Source organism: Leptinotarsa decemlineata, unplaced genomic scaffold (genome assembly GCF_025532065.1).
Source record: "Leptinotarsa decemlineata unplaced genomic scaffold, Ldec_3_MD MMD2_tig00000035_RagTag_RagTag, whole genome shotgun sequence".
Classification (NCBI taxonomy): domain Eukaryota; kingdom Metazoa; phylum Arthropoda; class Insecta; order Coleoptera; family Chrysomelidae; genus Leptinotarsa; species Leptinotarsa decemlineata.
The window spans coordinates 23122746-23141792 of record NW_027412540.1 but is presented as its reverse complement, the minus strand read 5'-3'; the positions used below and the strand labels follow the sequence as shown (position 1 = coordinate 23141792).

Sequence of the window (19047 nt, the reverse complement as noted above, 5' to 3'; positions counted from 1 at the left end):
ACCAAGAGTTTCAACAGCTATTTGGCGAAAGATATAATTATTTCCCAAATTGTGATATTTCCGTAGTTTGGAACTTTCTCCTAAAGAGGCAGCAACACCGGCTTTCGCAGAAGTAGCAAGAAGATGGCAAGTTGCTAATGTATCTACACAAGTAAAGCCCCAAACAACAGATTTACCATTTTTCCATAGAACAAGTGTCATAACATCCGGCCGTTTTCTGTCGTCTCGACTTGTGCCTATGGGTTCTAAAATCGCAGGAATTCTTGCTGAAGTTGAAGCTCTTTTGATCAGATCATTAATTGCACAATGGCGAGATAAACGACCAGCGTTAAAACGGCAGTTCAACCCATGAGTACCTGATTCATCCACAAATGCACCACATTTACAAAAATGTTGAACACACAGTGGCGTACAAAGTCGATATCCGATGGCAAGTCTGAAAGAGTCGTCATCCAATAGAGTCCCAAGGAATGCTACAGGAACAGCATTTAACCAAGCACCAGATTCATTCACAGTTACTGCGAGAAGACGATCCTTATTTTTTAAAGTGTCAGAAGCTGTCTTCAGTAAAATACTAGTTGCTTGATCTAGTAATGGTCTCTGGATTTTCATGTCTTTAATTTTCATTGTTTGGCCAGTTCTAGATTCCCAAAGAGATTTGCCCCGATCAAAAACACAATCAGATATTGGCTTTGGGTATTGTAAGATGATTTCTACCAGATTGGAAACACTGCAACATGAGGACAGAAATGATGACAAAACGAGAAGTAAAATCATATTTTAACATTAACAATTTCAAAATATGATTTCATATATCTACGAATACCTCAAAAGGTGGAATTCATTCTTATGGATGATTCCCAAAAAATTACTTAAATAATCACTACGTGCTCTCTATCTGGAGCCAGGCACAGAAAAGACTGTTTCAAAACTCAAACCTTCACACATAGAATTGGTTCAAAGTGCAGGCAATACTATCACCTGTTCCATTAGTTACTTCAGATATACACACCGATTCTAACAATGGCATAACTAAAAACAGATACCTCACTGTACCTCACTCTACCTCAAAATAAACGATATGAACTTCAAGACTGCTCAGAGGAATCCCAGATTTGTGAAAATAATTTTTTTAATAATTGGTACGTAATAATCTATTGTGTTCAGGATGTCTCACAAACAGTATAATATGAAAAGTGGAAAGATGAAATGTTACAATATAATAACTCACGAAATATGAAATCTTACAACTATATAATTTGAATATTTCAGCTGGTATTTTCAAGTTTCATCCTAACTTTCATATACAATTTTGATTAACAGAGCTTTCAGTAGACTTATTAATGACGTCACTCGTTACCAACTTGTTGCAATAAAAAGGGAGGATCTTATCATACCTAGTTTGATAGGACTTTCTATTCTCTATCCTGAAATAAGTTATTTCAGAACCAGAACAGCTGGTCGTTCTTGAGTGGTTCAGCGTCTTATATTGAAATTGTCCGATGTTTTCGAGTTTCTTAGCCTTGCTCTGGCGTTTCGTCTGCTACTGCGGCAGACATTATCAAATACGACGCGGTACGGTCGAAGTAATCTACATTGCTGTGATGTGAAAACTGAAAATAGTCCTGGTGCATTTGTATCAGTGTTACCAATGTAAAATCACCAAATTACACCTCAAACTGAACATTTATTACACATCTTCGAATAGGTTATAATTTGTTGATCATCCTCACAGTTGACGTTTATGCGAACAACAAATTGATCGTTGACTACATTTCTTATTAAAAAATTGACAATTTAACAGGATATCTAGGTAGGACACATATTATTTTGCAATTGGTGATCATTTCAAAATTAAACTTGCTTTCAGAATCGAAAAGGTTGTGTTTCCCAAGATTTTTCTTCATATCGGACCCCGTGTTATTGGAAATACTCGGTCAAAGTTCAGATCCGTCTTCGATACAAGCACACTTGCCCAGTTTATTCGATGCAGTTTTCAAGGTACTATCCATTTGTACACTCTCAATACTCATTTAATATCAAATGTCTGTTAACAAATTTAAATTCAGTGACCGACCTCAGTTGGAAATAATCAAAAATGGTTTAAAAAATATGCAGAAAATCGTAGAAAGCTTCAAATTCAATTATTCACAAGAAACTATGGAATTTAATATGAACTTTTGAATTTGGCTCTCAAGAAAAAAGTGGCATACAAATAGTAGATATGGAAGTAGTTAATTTTATTCAGGATAATCTTGATAAAGAAAGTTTTGTAGTAGCTATTTTGTTGGACATAAATTCTTTTGAAAAAATTTGAATCAATGAGAATTAGAGGCAGAGTAAATGATCTTTCAACTTCATATTTCACTAAAAGAACTATTTGCACTCAAATAAATGAAGTGATTTCTGGCTGACATTTAATAAATAAAGGCGTTTCTCAAGGTTCAGTTGTGGGTCCAATTCTGTACCTATTATACATACAAAATATTTGCCAGATTGAATTGAAATGTAAGTATGTAATATAGGCAGACGATACAGTACTTTTATTTGCAAATAAAAACCCAATTATTTTAGAAAATGCAATTAATCATTATCTGAAACTTTTTGAAAAATGGCTTTACTCAGTTTTTTTTTCAGTTAACCCAAATTAAACTGAATTTATTACGTTTCATAAAAAAAATAAGTAAGATGTTACAATAAATATTTCTAAGAAGAATACACAAATAAAACAAACTATGCAAATGAAGTAACTTGGTGTTCATGTTAACAATAAATTGAAATGGAATATACATATTGACAAACTTATTAAAACTGGATGACGTGGTCAGAAGCCTTGATGAACTCAAGATTTCAATATTCAACCGGGAACTAAGTCGATATTGGTAGCTTATCACAATGATATCTAGAAAAATAACGAAAACTTTGATTATTAAATTTCACTGATAATACAGAAAAGTGAGGAAGTACAACCATGTTATAGTCATCAGTTTTGAGTTGAGGTTCTTTTCAAATTATTGTCAGTGCTCCAAAATGATAAGGTTTAAATTTCTAGCTAAGATTCTTAAGTTTACAAGTATATTAAAGCCACATTATACCTATATTTCAATTACTTATTTTTTATGAATATTTCTGTACCCAACAATCATCACAGGGGTCGCAAAATATTATAATTGATGTTTGACATCTGCCTGGCGGCTCATAATTTTTTCAAGAGACTTCTCAAGGACAAACCAATAGAAATTCGCCCTCTCAGTACCATTAACAAAACCTACAAGATACCCAGTATGAAGTGAACGTCTACGATCCAAAAAATACAACAAAAAATACAGGTCCGTATTTGAAAGTTCAAAGATGGGGGTGGCCCAAGTCAGATGACACCCTATATAAAAGATTCATGGACATATTCTGATAGCCCACATCAAGTGTCAATTGCAAAATGTTGACAGATCTACACATCTTTGTAGAGTTTATTTTGAAAATGATTGCTTTCTTTTTTTTTGGAAGATTTCCACATTTTTCTATATAATGATGGAGAAGTAGAAAGCCAAAACCTTACTTTCATTTAAATTAATCTCTTCTAGAAATATACCCATTTCAATCGAAATAACTATTTTCACACATGAATTTTTTTCATGGTTGTTATCTATCATTTCAAACTAAATTTTCAGTTAATGTATCAAAAACTGATAACAAACCCAGTAACTGGCAGATTGATCCATCAGCCTACAGTCCATATTCTAAAAGAGCATGCTAAAGTAAAACAGTGTAATGATTCACTGATGTTTATTTTTGATTAGATCTGATACAATTTCTCCAATCAAAACAGTAGGAGCATTCGGATGCCCAGCCAAAGTGAAAGGAAAAATACTCGCATCTGCAACTCGCAGCTTGTTTACTCCGTGAACTCGGCATTCAGAATCCACAACATCACCTTTTTCAGGATTGGGTCCCATGGGGCATGTTGATACCGGGTGATAGAGATTCATTGTCACTTGCCTTATAGCACAGTACCAGTAAGCTCTGCTCAAATACCGATACCTTTTGCAAGCTCTCAGTGACCGGTCTTCGAGCTTCGAACCAATTCTTTGAAGCGCTTTCGTTTCGGAAAGTTTCAGCGCGAGCTGAACCCCTTCATAAATTGTATTGATGTCTTTGTCCAGGGAATCCGATAGGAAATTCGAATCGATTATTGGATAATCGTATGGGTCCGAGCTATTCAGCCTTACACTGCCAGTAGATTCCGCGTGGAGGCCAACTATATACATAACGTAACTATTCGACCTGTTAATGTTCTTCCACAGATCGCCGTAGGTCTGATCAGTGAGGGAAAAAGCTCTTTGTGATAAATCGGCAGTGGCGTTAGCTGGTATCAACATGATTTCAATATCTGGATATCCTGTACCTGAAAAATCAAATACATAGTTACTAAGAAGTTGGCAAGTTGGGAAGGAGTTGTCTGCATCAGTGATTCTTGCAAATTATTATATATGTCGTTGGAAAATTTTCATAGAAATAACAAGACTCTTCGGGGAAGAGAACTGGAAGTCAGAAAACAAATTGATCGACTTGTGAATACAGCAATCTTATTTGGATATTTGGTAATTTCACTGTATTTCTTTTTTGAAACTACCAAATGGAAGAGACTATAAAAGATTTTCTTCCTGGGTACTTCCTCGAATGAGAAATTGTAACTCTATCAGCGGGATCTGGACCAATTTAGAACTTGAATCCCCCAAAATGACATTCAGGCCTCCTGCACAAAGGAAGAACGGTTTACACAGCCATTATGAGAGTGATCTAGTTCTCATTGTAATGGACGAGATACTATATCTTCTAGTCCATAAATGGATTTGATGATTCAGATGAAATAGTTATCCCACTCCAAGCAAATATGATAATCTAGAGGGACAAGAAAAGAGTTCAATGTAAGCTCATCCTCCAAAATTACGAAGTGAGATTGGATATCTAAGTAGTAATACTAGTTCCACATTCAAAAAACAGTACATAAGGCCAGGATGGCCCTGGGAATCTCCAGAAGAATGAGCGGGAAAAACTGGAGCTGAACCCAAAAATGACACTCTGGTTATATACAAGGGTGGTGAGACCCATGATAACATACGGTGTAGTGACTTGGTGGACAAGAACAAAGCAATCGGGTACGGCTAGGGTATTAGGTGGCATACAAAGACTGGCGTACCTAAGTGTCGCGGGAGCCATGAGAACAATCCCATCTGCAGCACTTGAGGTCCTACTCGGACTTCCACCATTGCATATCTACATACAAAGAGAAGCTCGACTGGTGACACACAGGCTAATGCAGGGGCAAACCCAAATCAGCCAGTCACACGGTGCAGAATACTTGAAACTGTACAAATAAATGAAGACAGATCCAAAACTAGGAAGGCCTGTGGATAACACAGTTCCGCAGTACAACTTTCGAAAAGATTTCAAAATCACCTGTAAAAACGGAAGAAACTTGGTATACAGATGACTCAAAGACCCAAGAAGGAGTTGGAGCCGCTATATGCGGAGGCAGAGCAAAGCCGAGAATCACACTCAGCCTCGGACATAATGCAACTGTGTTCCACGCAGAAGTAGCCGCCATAGTAGGAGAAATAAACAGGCAGAAGGTCACAAATGAAACCATTGCTATTTTCTCCGACAGCCAGGCGGCAAATAAGGCGCTCATCTCATTTCAAGTCCTCTCAAGACTGGTGGGAAGCTGGCTAAGTGCTAGGTACCGAAAATAGGGTCACTTTGGCTTGGGTACCCAGATATGAGGGTCACAAGGGCAATGAGGAGGCCGATTTTTTAGCCCTTGAAGGTGCATCCAAAGCAATGATCGCTACAAAACCCTTCTCCTGGGTAGCGAAAGCATGTACAAACACATCCATAAATTTATGGATGCAAACCGAATCGATAGATTGGTGGAATAAGCTCCTAGGAAGGAGGCAGGCGAAAGAGTTCATAAAGAAACCATCGCCCTGATTCACGGGAGACCTGCTAAACCACAACCGTAAGGTTGTAAGGCTAGTGGTGGGTCTACTAACGGGGCAAAGACGATTCAGGAAACATGAGCAACATGGGTCTGACAGAAGAAACCCAATGCAGGTTCTGTCAAGAAGAGGAAGAAACCGTACTGCATTTGCTCTTTGAATGCGAAGCGATAGCAAGGCTGAGCTACACAAGATGCGGGGACGAGAAACCAGAGGCTGCCAGCTATGTGAAGGGGTCAGTTTCAAGGCTATGGAGCCTCATCAAAGAGATCAAGCTAGACAATGAGCTCTAACAACCAAGGAGCATCACAAGAGATCTGAAAAGGTTGCAGTGAATCAGGCCATGAGGCTAGCTCCCCGACAATCTAATCTAATACTATCTAATGCTAGCTCCCAAACTGACCTGAAACCAACATTTGAACAGAATGAGAAAAAAGACGAGGTTGCAGTGGAAACCACACTGTACACAATATTTATACATTTTGATTTAGTAGTCAAAAATCAAATAAGCGACAAATTATTGATGAAACAGTTTAGTAGGGTGAGGGTGAAGCAGGGTGTAAAAACTTTCAGCTCTGGGAGTATCGAGAGCTATGTGCACCATTTCCTCAGCAGCTCAGAAGACACACTCGAATCAATCTATATTATTATATTTTGTAGTGGCATAAAAGGCCGATCAAAATTGGAAAATTCACCGAGACTCCGTAACTCGGATGAACACTTGCCCTTCTTTCGCGAAAAGATGTTTGGCGGTATTCAGAGGGGTCGAAAGCCAAACTTGGCACGGTAATATACTGTAAGGTTGAAAATTTACCATGTAGCCACTCGTAAGGTCAATATACATCCGTCTTTCAGAAGTGAGTTCAAAAGGCATCATTCTGAGGTCAATACAATTGATTCACTCCATGCTGGGTGTTGATCAATGTGCTGGCACAGTTCGTTAACTCCATACATTGGCCATGAACCACCTGTTAGTGTACTAGATACTAATTGAACACTGTTCTTTCAGAGAACATAGCGGAGCTGCAAAACGGAGACAGTAGATCTCGCGTCACTCACAAGAACTCATCCTTCAACAGATCACAACTTGACGAATTTCACGTCGTAACTTAGGCTTGGACCCGTACAAACTGACGCAGGAAGAAACTGAAGTAAAACGACCATAGACAATGGCGTTGATATGACAAACAAAATACCTAATACCAGTTCAATCTTCCTCTTGAAGATGATCACTTGGTGATCAAAACACGTATTGAGGTGTTTAAAATAACGGTTTGGTCTTGGGATAAAACTCCAGTAATATTCATTACTACACCAAAAGTTCTAAACAGTGCATCACAAGTAAACAAAATACCTATAAAAACTATTATAGGAAACGGTTGTACTGAAAAGGAGGACAAATACGAAATGAATGAAGCTTCATTAGCTCATTTTTTTATGATTCGGAAGGACTGAAAAAATGATACCCTTCACAAGTAGTAAAAATATAGTTTAAGGTTCATAACGAGCAGCTCGAAAATTATGTCGAAAATAAGGTCAATTATGTGATATGGACAATCGTTTCCATATTTAATGAAACTAACACGGAAGTAACTTCATTTACCTAACAATTTTGGAAAAGAGGTAAGAATTTTACGAGAAAATCTCACAACGAAAGTGTCTTTATTCGTTTCAACCTTTGTTGGAGAGTTTGCAATAGTAGATTAGTTACCCAATTAAACTCTGTCATTATATACGTCGTACATAAGATAACTCTGACAACGATATCAATTTACATGTAATTTTAAAAGTTTCCTGTAGTGAATTTGAATAGAATTTATGAAAAAATTAAATCTCTTCTTCAGATGTGTCCTGTTCTTACCTTTCGTATATTGCGATTCATAAAATGCTACTCCTTGATTATTTCCAGGGGCGGCAAGAGGACCATATCCCTTCAGAAATTCTTCGACGTATTCTTCCTTCGACCTTATTGGTTCGGTATAGTTTGAACTGAAGGTCATACCATAAAAAGTAGGATGGTCCTTGAGGAAGCTACCGACCTCCAAGTCTTTGATAACAGGTATATTCAGAGAATTCAGATGTTTTTTGGGACCAATACCCGAAAGCATCAAAAGTTGAGGCGACTGAAAAGCGCCTGCACTAATTATAACTTCTTTTCGAGCTCGGACACTGAACTTTTTCTTCCCATGAGAGAATATCACGCCCTCTGCAGAATTGCTGTGGTGGTCGATTAATATTTTGGTGACATAGGCGTAGGTGACAACGCGTAAATTTGTCCTGTTGAGAAAGGGACGTACAAACGCTTTTCCTCCATCAAACCGTCTACCATTTTTTGTGTTCAACTGAGCAGTGGATGCCCCAAGTCCAGTTCCTGCATTGTAATCTGCAACTTTGAATCCAAGTTCTTCATTTGCTTTCAGCCAAGATACCAGCTGGGGACTCTTAGGTAAATGGTATTCTACGTTCAATAAACCTTCTTTGCCATGAGCCGGTTCAAAAACCGGTGCATCTTTGTCCCGGTGGTGAAAAGCTTCGGACTTTTTGAAATAAGGCAGAACCCTCTCATAAGACCATCTGTAGTCGTTTACATGTTTAGCCCATCTGTCGAAGTCCATGCTTGACCCTCTTGCGTACACTTCACCATTGATTAGAGTTGAGCCGCCAATTCCTCTTCCTCTGGGCAGAATACATTTTCGATCTACCATTCCTGAAATATAATTCAAAATATTATTGATAGAAATCATATTTTTGGAAATCATTTCAGAGGAAACAACTTCGAGAAATTCTTCTCAATCAGTGTTTGAATTTTGAAATTTCACTTGATATTCAGACTGATGGCCACACTGATGATGTATTCATTAGATTAGATTATATTGTCAGGGAGCTAGCCCATGGCCTGATTGACTGCGACCTTTTCAGATCTATTGTATGCTCCTTGGTTGACAGACCTCATTGTCTCGCTTGACCTCTTTGATGAGACTCCGTAGCCTTGACACTGAGTCGGCTATGCCCCGTTAGTAGACCCACTACTACCCTTACAACCTCACAGTTGTGGTTTAGCAGGTCTTCCGTGAATCAGGGCGATAATTTCTTTCTGAACTCTTTCGCCTGCTTTATTCCTGGGAGCTTATTTCACCATACTATCGATTCGGTTTGCATCCATAAATTTATGGATGTCTTTATACATCCTTTCGCTACACCGCAGAAGGGTTCTAGGCCGATCATAGCCTTGGATGCGCCTTCACGGGCTAGAACATCGGCCACTTCATTGCCCTTGTGACCCTCATGTCCGGGTACCCAAGCTAGAATGACCCTATTTAGGGTACTTAGCTGCTTGAGTGCGTTTAGACAGCTTTCCACCAGTCTTGAGAAGACTTGAAATGAGCTGAACGCCTCAATTGTCGCCTGGCTGTCGGAGAAAATGGCAAGAGTTTTACTTGTGATCTTCTGCCTGTTTATTTTCCCTATACAGTGTTAGATAGCCGTTACTTCTGCCTGGAACACAGTTGCAATATGTACGAGGCTGAGTGCGATTCTCGTCTTTGCTCTGCCTCCGTATATACCAACTCCCACTCCTTCTTGGGTCTTTGAATCATCTATATATCAATTTTTTTCGTTTTTACCCGTGGGCCGTTTTACCAGTCCCCTCTACTTGGTATGACGATTTTGAAATCTTTTGGAAAGTTGTACTGCGGAACTGTGTTATCCACGGGCATTCCTAGTATTCGATGATGTATTCATATAATAATGAAAGTTTCTTCAGTTCGGACTTCCATTGTCTAAATGTAATATAAATTGATTTGACAACCCTGAAAAAAAGATTAACAATAACAATTTTATTACACAAAAACCTGAAATTACAAAGAAATAACATGCAAGCAACAACCAGACAAATAAAAATTGAAATATTAATAAAAGCTAAAAACTAAAAAATCAAAAATATTATTAACAAAAAATGAAAAAAGAAAAATTAAAAGATTTCAAACCAAGGTATGTCACGACGTTTCGATTGTTAGTATCCACAATCGTCTTCGAGTGATAACTGGACTATCCCCTCTTCCCTCTTTCCGCTTCATTGGTTTTAGCGAGAGATGACCGTTTGGGACGAGAGTTGGTCGTTTTTCGCTTGATTAGAGGTTTCCATATGTTACGTATCTCTACGCTAGCTTGACTAAATGCGTTGTTGGACAACATATACGCGGCTTCTTTGAATATTCTCCTAAACCAGTGTTCCTCTTCGTGGATGATTTCAACTTGAGCCCACTTGATGTTATGTTGATGAGTCCAAACATGCTCTGCTATTCCTGATTTGCTGGTTTCCCCTCGCTATATGTGTTTTTTGTGCTCGGCAATGCGAACTTTCAATGTCCTCTTAGTTTTACCAATGTATGATTCTCCGCACTCGCAGGGTATTCGGTAAATGCAATTCTTGGAATCGCAGTCCGCGTTTGGTGGCATGGTTTTCGTGACACTGCTACGTATAGAGTTACCAGATCTGAAGCAGGTCGTGATGTTATACTTGGACCAAATCCGTCTTATCCTTTCCGATAATCCTCTGATGTAGAGAAGTACACGTACAGGTTGTGGCGGCTTCTTTTCCTTGTGGAGTTCTTGCTGTCTTCTAGCTAAGGCATGTTCTACAACAACGCATTTAGTCAATTTAGCGTAGAGATACGTAACATATGGAAACCCCTAATGAAGCGAAAAACGACCAACTCCCGCCAAACGGTCATCTCCCGCTAAAACTAATAAAGCGGAAAGAGGGGATAGGTGAAAGCACTTGAATGACTTATAAATATTTCTTATTAGTCAGTGTGCTATGCTTGAAATTGCATATGCAGGAATTTTCACAGAAAATTTCCTGCATATGCAATTGGCAATACAACTGAAAGAGTCGACCTTCAATTTTGGAACGGGCACACTTGCAGACCGGTTTTGGGCTCATTAGCCACTCGTCAGTGCAAGATAGTGACCATCATCGACCAAAAGTCAATGATATTTCACAATTGAAAATCGGAATTCTTTCAGAGTATTTCATTCCTCTTCCGAAGTAGTTGGAGTGAACATCACAAAATGTGACTCCATCTAGCGGACGAGTTACTAACCTATAAATAGTCAGATCTCGGAGTCCAGTTATCACCCGAAGATGATAGTGGATACTAACAATCGAAACGTCGTGACATAATTTGGTTTGAAATCTTTTAATTTTAATTTTTTCATTTTTTGTTGATAATATTTTAAATTTTACAATTTTCAGCTTTTAATAATATTTCAATTTTTATTTGTTCGGTTGTTGCTTGTATGTTATTTCTTTGTAATTTCAGTTTTTTGTTTGATAAAATTGTTATTTTTGGTTAATCTTTTTTTTTTCAGGGTTGTCAAATCAATTTACATTATATAGACAATGGAAGTCCGAACTGATGAAATACACCACAAAACATTGTTAACCACCTTCAAATAAACTGAAAGTTTCGTTTGGAACGTTCTCGCATATTCCGAAGATTTTCCAAAACCTTTATGAATATGATGCTTTGACATATGTTTGGTCGATAGTAAAATGGGATCATTTTCAATATATATCATATCATACTAGCATACATTTCCAAATGTTTAACTGTGTGATTCTCAGTAAAGTAAATGTCTCACCTAAACAGCATGTTTTCTGTGGTGTGCTGAAAAATCCCCAATTGTATTCCGTGAAGTCAACTGGAAAATACATATTAGGAATGTCTGTGAGATTATTTCCGAAATTTCCTGCATCCAAAAGCAAAACACTGAATTTTTCAATTTCTGATAATCGGCTTGCCACTACAGTTCCTGCAGAGCCACCGCCAACTATGATGAAATCGAATGTTCCAAAATCTATAAAAAAATCATCAGATATTATACAATCGGAAAAATATCAAATTTGAAAGATTATTTGGGTTATATATAATCGATTAATAGATAATAGAATAATAGATAAGTACTCTTTGATCATTCCCATATTGATTTCAATTTAAGAGCCACCGGTATACAGCTGTTTCAGCCTATTGGGCATCGTCAGTACCGGGCAGGCGGTCCTCGATTGAAGACAAAATGAGAAAAAAAACCAAGAAAGTACTTGATAAAAATAGCTGCGTAAACGCAAGCGAAACATAAGTGGAACCACCTATTGGTGTGACACCCAAGTCAACTTGGGTGTCCTTGGCTGCCCAGACCGAAAGAGAGAATTTCCCTAGAAAACCAAGGAGTATATAGGACTGTGGACAACAATATATCGGTCAGACCAACAGACGTATATCTGCCAGAACCCAGGAGCACAAAAACTCGATAAGAACAAAACAAACCTCCTCTGCCCTCTTTCAACACCATCTACAAACAGGTCACAAGATTAATTTTGAGTCCACAAAACAGATAGCACAGGTGCAAAACCCAAGAATACGACAAATCAGGGAAGCTATCGAAATCGAAAAGCAAGGCCTCATCAACAAAAGGGATGACTCACTAAACATCCCAAGGATTTGGAAAACAATAATTAAAAACAACCACCAAAGACAACCACAAATTGATAATGAACCATCGCAGGTAGGAGAACCGCCAGAAGCCATTAACAACCCTCAGGTAGAAAAACAGGTAGGAGAACTACCAAAAGCCATCAACAACCTTCAGGTAGAAAAACAGGTAACAAATCCATACAACTTACGCAAGCGAAACCATATAAAAACACCACAAGAAAGAACCTGACATCAGTTACACCTCTCGAAGCGAAGCAGTAACTCGTCTTGATAATGCCATCTGAGATGATGGCGAAACGTCGACTATCGAATAGTACACAACGGATGAACACCCGGAAAAACAACACATCATATATATATATATATATATATATATATATATATATATATATATAAAATATCATCATAATGTCATACAGTAAAATGGATTAACGAGGTATCTCAGTCAAAAAATCTAATACAAAACTCTGCTCTACGAAAGCGAGGTTAAAATGAAGTTTAAAAAGAAGTAGCAGAGATGATCCTCATATTTGTATGTCAAGATTGAAATTGGTTAAAAACATATAACATTATATAATATTTTTGTGATAAAATGAGATAATATGTAATAAAGTATTAGAAAATAAACTGAACAGGTTGTGGGACATGATTGACAAGACACATGAAATTTGACAGAGAGTGTTTGATAGAATTTCTTGTTCTGACCATTAAAGTGATGTATGTCAATGAGATCTCACAGAACTTTAAAATGATACATAACAGAGAGTGAAGGTAAAGCGTTTCCTTTACTGAATAAATCAGGCTTAGCCTCTTAATGCTTGTCCTGGAATTAATAGTATTTGAATCGCTAAATATATGCCACATTTCTAAGAAAGTTTTTTTTTTGACGAAGAAAAGAAAAATGAAACTTTCTATGTTTTTTACCGCTTTTCACCACTTTCATAAAAGTGGTAAAAAACATAGAAAGTTTCATTTCTCTTTCCTTCATTATGATTCCCTACTACATAGTAGGCTCCATCCAACAATTTTTTTTGACTATTATTTTCTGAATTTAAAACTTGAACATTATCAAAAGAAAAGCCATGTTCTGAATCAATTGTATGTTCAGAAAGGGTGCAAGATGGTTTATAGCATCTTATGTCACTCTTGTGCGAAGTAATTTTGTCTTTCTATTTTCTACTCGTTTGGCCAATATAAATCTTCCCACAACTGGAACTAGGGATGGAATAAACCACATTGGATGAGTTAATTATATCTTCTTTGCCTTTTGAATTAGATAAAAGTTTATTGATAGTCTTCAGGTTTCTGAAAGCTGATTTCACATGTTCAAATTGATTAAAAATGTTTCTGAGATTATGTGAAAGACTACCTAGATGTGAAAATTAAATGTCATTTGAGGAACATTGTTGTTAATGCTGTTTGTAGTAATGTTATTGTGAAAAGTATTGTTGTTATGGAAACTATTATTATTGTTATACTAGAACAGAAAAAAGAGTTTTACAATCTTTCTGCCTCTGACTGCTACACGCGATTTTACTTCCTGCATTATTCCTTAACTTAGCCAATTGAGCTACTCCTCCTCCAGGTTTAGGAGAAAACACCTTACCCCTTGCCTCTCATGTAGACCTGCGACTTTGTAGGTACCCAACGGAAAAGCAACAACTTCCTAACCTAACCCAGCTAATGCCGCGCAGAAAGTTGAAATAAAACCATCAGGCAACTGGGCAACGTCTTCGATATAGAAGATTCGTCGCAAGTTATTTCCCACTATGAAAAGCAGAAATCAATTTCGTTTGGTCGATACGACCAACTGATAGACGGGTTGATAGACCTGTTTCGGGGTACTTGCCCCATCATCAGTACCGAGCAGAACGGTGTGAACCGTCTGAGTATCACGACCAAACAAATATAATTCCAGCTAGTCATGAACTCTTTCTGTAGTTGATTCAGTGGGATGTCCACTGCGCTACCTGCAGACATGACCAGGAAACAACTCCACAAACATACTCTGGGGTGGGTGTCGGAATAATGATTATTATTCCGGAGAGGTGCATTATGACATGCTCAAGGTTGTCCATTTCCTCTCATGCAGACCTACGACTTTGTAAGTACGTGTGGAAGATACCCAACGGAAAAAACAACAACTAACCCAGCTAATACCGCGCTGAGAGTTGAAATAAAACCATCATAATTTGCGAAGAATCTCCCAAATCGAAGACGTTGCACAGGTTCCTGATGGTTTTACTTCAACTTCCTGCGCGGCATTAGCTGGGTGGGTTGTTGTTTTTTCGTTGGGTATCTGCCACACAAAACTACAAAGTCGTATTTCTGCATGAGATGCAAGGGGTAAGCTGTTTTCATCTGAACCTTGAGCATGTCATACATATATATGGATCCATAATTGGGTCGCAAATGTATCACGTGTCCTTGAAATAACTTTATCACATCCACACATGAATAAATTTGAATAATCTTAATTATAATTATAATTACATTATAATCAATATCATATTTGGATATTCAATTTTTCATCTATCATTATGTATAAGATAACGACAGTTCTCTAATGATCTGTGTGAAAGTTGAATTTTTGTGAATATTCAAACTTAATTTTGAAAGTTACCTTCAGTCTCATTCTCATCTCTCGGCCTATATCTATCCGCATTTTTCTGAAATTGGTATGTGAGACCGTTCTTTTGTGCCGATTCTATAAGTGTTGTTAGATATTCCACCTCACTGCTCTGATGATCCCTGAAAATGTATCAAAAATAAAAAGAAGATAGATATCTCAAGACTTCTATCTTACACATATTAGAATTGAATAGTGTACAATAGTAAAATAGATTTCATAAAATACGACTCGACTCATTCTGAGATTCATTCTGAAGGTGTAATAGGTTTTTTTCTGTGTTTTCTTTGATCCAAGCAAAAAAAAAGGATTTCGTTACATACATAAGTTGAAGTGCTTGAATGGCGCATACTTGTCTCTAAAAATATAAGTGAAGAACAAACAGAATGCTCGCAAAAAAAGCTTTCAGAGAGAGGAACAAACATACCGAGAAAATAAATATTTTCAATCACCTCCCCAAACGTCCCTAGTGGAATGTGGTGAATACTTGTCAAAAAAACAAATAATTCTCTGGCTAATACCACGATGGCCATTCACTTGATTATATACGACAATCATGTGTTCAAAGTTTCTCATAGAGGAAATTGTTGCAAATTCTTTTCACTCGTACGGCATCAAACCACGCTGAAATCAATCGAGTTATCAAAGACTTGTGATGCACTGTTTGGTACCTTTGGTGTTGTAATGAACACTGAACCGTTATTTTAACACCTTGACACGTGAGTTTCAAACCACTTCATATATACGTTGGCTATGACTGGTGAAAGTGGCGATGCCAGTAGCCTCGCAGGGAAGAGAATCCATCACAACCAGTGCTTGCACTTCCCTACATCAGAGGATTATCGGAGAGGATAAGAAGAATTGGTTCCAAGTACAACATCAGAACCTGCTTCAGATCCGGTAACACTATCCGTAGCAGCCTCACAAGAATTGCATTTATCGGATACCCTGTAAGTGCGGAAAATTCTATATTGGTGAAACTAAGAGGCCATTGAATGTTCGCATTGTCGAGCACAAGAAACACACACAGCGAGGGTAAACCAGCAAATCAGGAATAGCAGACCATGTTTGGACCCATCAACACAACATCGAGTGGTCCCAAGCTGAGATCATACACAGAGAGGAACATTGGTTTGGGAAAAAATTTAAGGAAGCCGCATACATGCTATCCAACAACATATTCAGTCAAGCTAGTGTAGAGATACGCAACATATGGAAACCCATCATCAAGCGAAAAATGGCCAACTCCCGCCAAACGGTTATCTCCCACTGAACCAGTGAAGCGGAAAAAATGGAAATCGAGGATAATTGAAAGTACTCGAACGACCCATAAATAGTTATCTCTCGAAGTCATCTTTTTTTTAGTTGTTTCAGGGATTTCAAAACATTTTATATATTAGACAATGGTAGTCCCAACTAGTGAAAATCATCCTGAAACATTGTCAATCACCTTCAAACAAAAGCTTTATAACAGTTGATAAAGAAACGCTTGATGAAGCGAAACACGTGTTGCGATTTTGTAAACTGTCTAGTGGAAATTCTACAATATAGTATTACTTCAATAAGTTATGGATATTCTTTGAGTTGTGGACAATTCCATCTCAAAGTCTATCTGAATAAAACAAATATATTCCTAATAGAGAATCTTATACCATCAGTGTAAATATTTTCTTTTACTCACGTGCCTCTAATATCTAAACGGTGATATCCTGAAAAAAAAAATTGTTACACCAAGTTATACATTGCTGTGCCAATTACCTGTAACACATTTTCTAGTTAAAGTCACTGAAATCCATAGTACAATCAGTTTGAACATAGCTCAACCGATATTCTACAGGTATTTCGATGAACAACCATTTTCATATGATCGCGGCACTATTTATGGGTTAATTATCATTAGAATAACTGAAAAACGTCATTTCGCAAACACGTAACTTAATTTATTTACTGATAGTTAAATTCCAATTGGGCATTATCATAGAAGTGAAAACATACTGATTACCATGAAAAAAAGGAACAATTTGCAAATGAGATAAGAAAAAACCATATATTTGAATTTTAATAAATAAAAATACCAATTTTGATTTATGGAGAAGTCACTGATACTTTTAAAAGGTTCCGAATAATCTAAATATATGATAGAAAACAAACCATATAAGCAAAACAAAATAATTACATTCACAAACTTCAGCTGAAAATTTGTGTTTCAAAATTAAAAAATGGTGACTAGGAGTTATTGTCAGATGAAAGTTTTTTAGCAGAAATTGCGTATTATTATGATTTATATAACGAACAAGAGTTTGACATTTGTAAAGCAAGAATTCTGCAGATTGGGCAGCATGGCCGCTGTACCGTCAACTCCACTGTCTGGCCTGCCCCTCCTAGAGGTGTTTTTTTGTGGGCAGGGATCCATGAGGAATCCCGCTACCATTTCCAGCTTCTAGCTTTCCTTGTTACCTGAAACCCACATCAAGTTCTTCTTCGTGCCAGTTGTTAAAGAAATGGATTCATATGTTTTATCTATGGTTATTACTCTTCAATCATCCTTTTGTGTGAGAGGCGGAATCGTGGAGTTAAAAAATTCTGACTTATGGTGTTAGCCTCTGATCAGAAAGATATGAAACCATTGGTACTGTCATCTGATTTTCTAATTGTGCAGTCTTTTACTTTCGTTTCAGCTGGAATTGGGTTTTGGTTAGACTACAACAAAGGTAAGTTTATGGTGAATATGTAGAGTTTATTGATGTTTAAAATTTTAAATCAGTTGATGTAACAACTATTTTATTGATCGTAACTCACATAATGTAAACATACCCTTTGATGTCACCGCAAATTAAAAGAAATTACTTATAAACTCAAAATTTGTGTCGATTACTGTACACAACTATTCCACATTAACTCCAATTTTTTCCTAACATAATATGTATTTCAAACTTCTGGAATTGCTCTCTGATTTGATGAATTCATGAAAAATCTTTTTCATTGATATTTTTACTTTAAACTCTGAATTCGAATTCTGGAAAGAGTGAGAAGTGGTGAAGAAGTTGAATTTCCCACTCACAATCCAGTCGAGTACTACTGTGGCAAATCAAGAAGGAGATATCCTTTATTGAAACATTTTTGGAATCTGGTATCATTTATTGGCCTGTTTGTAGTGGAAACTGAAGAGGGAGAGAGAGAAAGAGATTTGTCATTTGGCAGCCTATTTCAAAACATGGCTTTGCGAAGTATCACATTCAGGAATCTCATTTAACTTTGATATTAAATGAGTTTGAGTTTTCTGTCAAATCCACAGATGGCCTGAACGAATTGTTTTTTAGATAATTTGATTTATAGCCAGTTTCCAAGTATGCCAATTTGTGAAATAATTATTCTTCTTAGCCAAAATCGACCTGTTTGGTTGTGTCTTGAATTGATAATTTGCTTTATAATTAAACTCAATTATCAATTTTCAAATTATTACAGGTTATTGTTGTCACCCGTATCTAAACATTAAGTACGCCTTTAGTGAAGGAACACTATCCAAAAGGAAAAGCCAGTCATAATCTGTTATGGAGTGACGATTCTTTTTCAATTCGGATTCATTTCTTATATCTACACAATAGCATCTGTTATTTCTTTAAAAAATTATTATTTCTTGCCAGCAGAAATGTTGGTAAACTGGTTAAAAAAATGTTCGAAACTTATTATCGGCAATTCTGCTGGTGGGAAGAACTTTTGTCAAATGAAAATATTTGTTCCGCCTCTGACTTCCTTACGTTCGGGTGTTCTGATTTTGTATATGAAATATTTCTCCCAAAAAGGTTATATTATTTCCTGTTTAAGATCATGAGTTGACTACATACATTATTATTATCAAAATATTAATGCAAATGGTAGGATATAGAAAGTACAGTTAAAATGATGCACGATTATTATTAGCAAA

At 37.0% G+C, this 19047-nt stretch overlaps 1 protein-coding gene across 2 annotated transcripts; it reads right to left on the bottom strand.

Annotated features, from left to right (window-relative positions):
• Positions 1-3768: 3768 nt before the first annotated feature.
• On the bottom strand, positions 3769-17013 carry LOC111504105 (glucose dehydrogenase [FAD, quinone]). Of its 2 annotated transcripts, XM_023158596.2 has the most exons (6): positions 16881-17011; positions 16804-16831; positions 15117-15244; positions 11643-11858; positions 7858-8703; positions 3769-4402 (listed from the first exon to the last, which is right to left on the bottom strand). In XM_023158596.2, the coding sequence occupies exons 1-6, from the start codon at positions 16936-16938 to the stop codon at positions 3774-3776; spliced, it is 1905 nt and encodes a 634-aa protein (XP_023014364.2). In that variant the 5' UTR covers positions 16939-17011; the 3' UTR covers positions 3769-3773. The 2 variants fall into 2 exon arrangements, with proteins under 2 accessions (XP_023014364.2, XP_023014365.2); XM_023158597.2 differs by lacking the exon at positions 16804-16831 and having other exon boundaries at positions 16881-17013.
• Positions 17014-19047: the final 2034 nt, after the last annotated feature.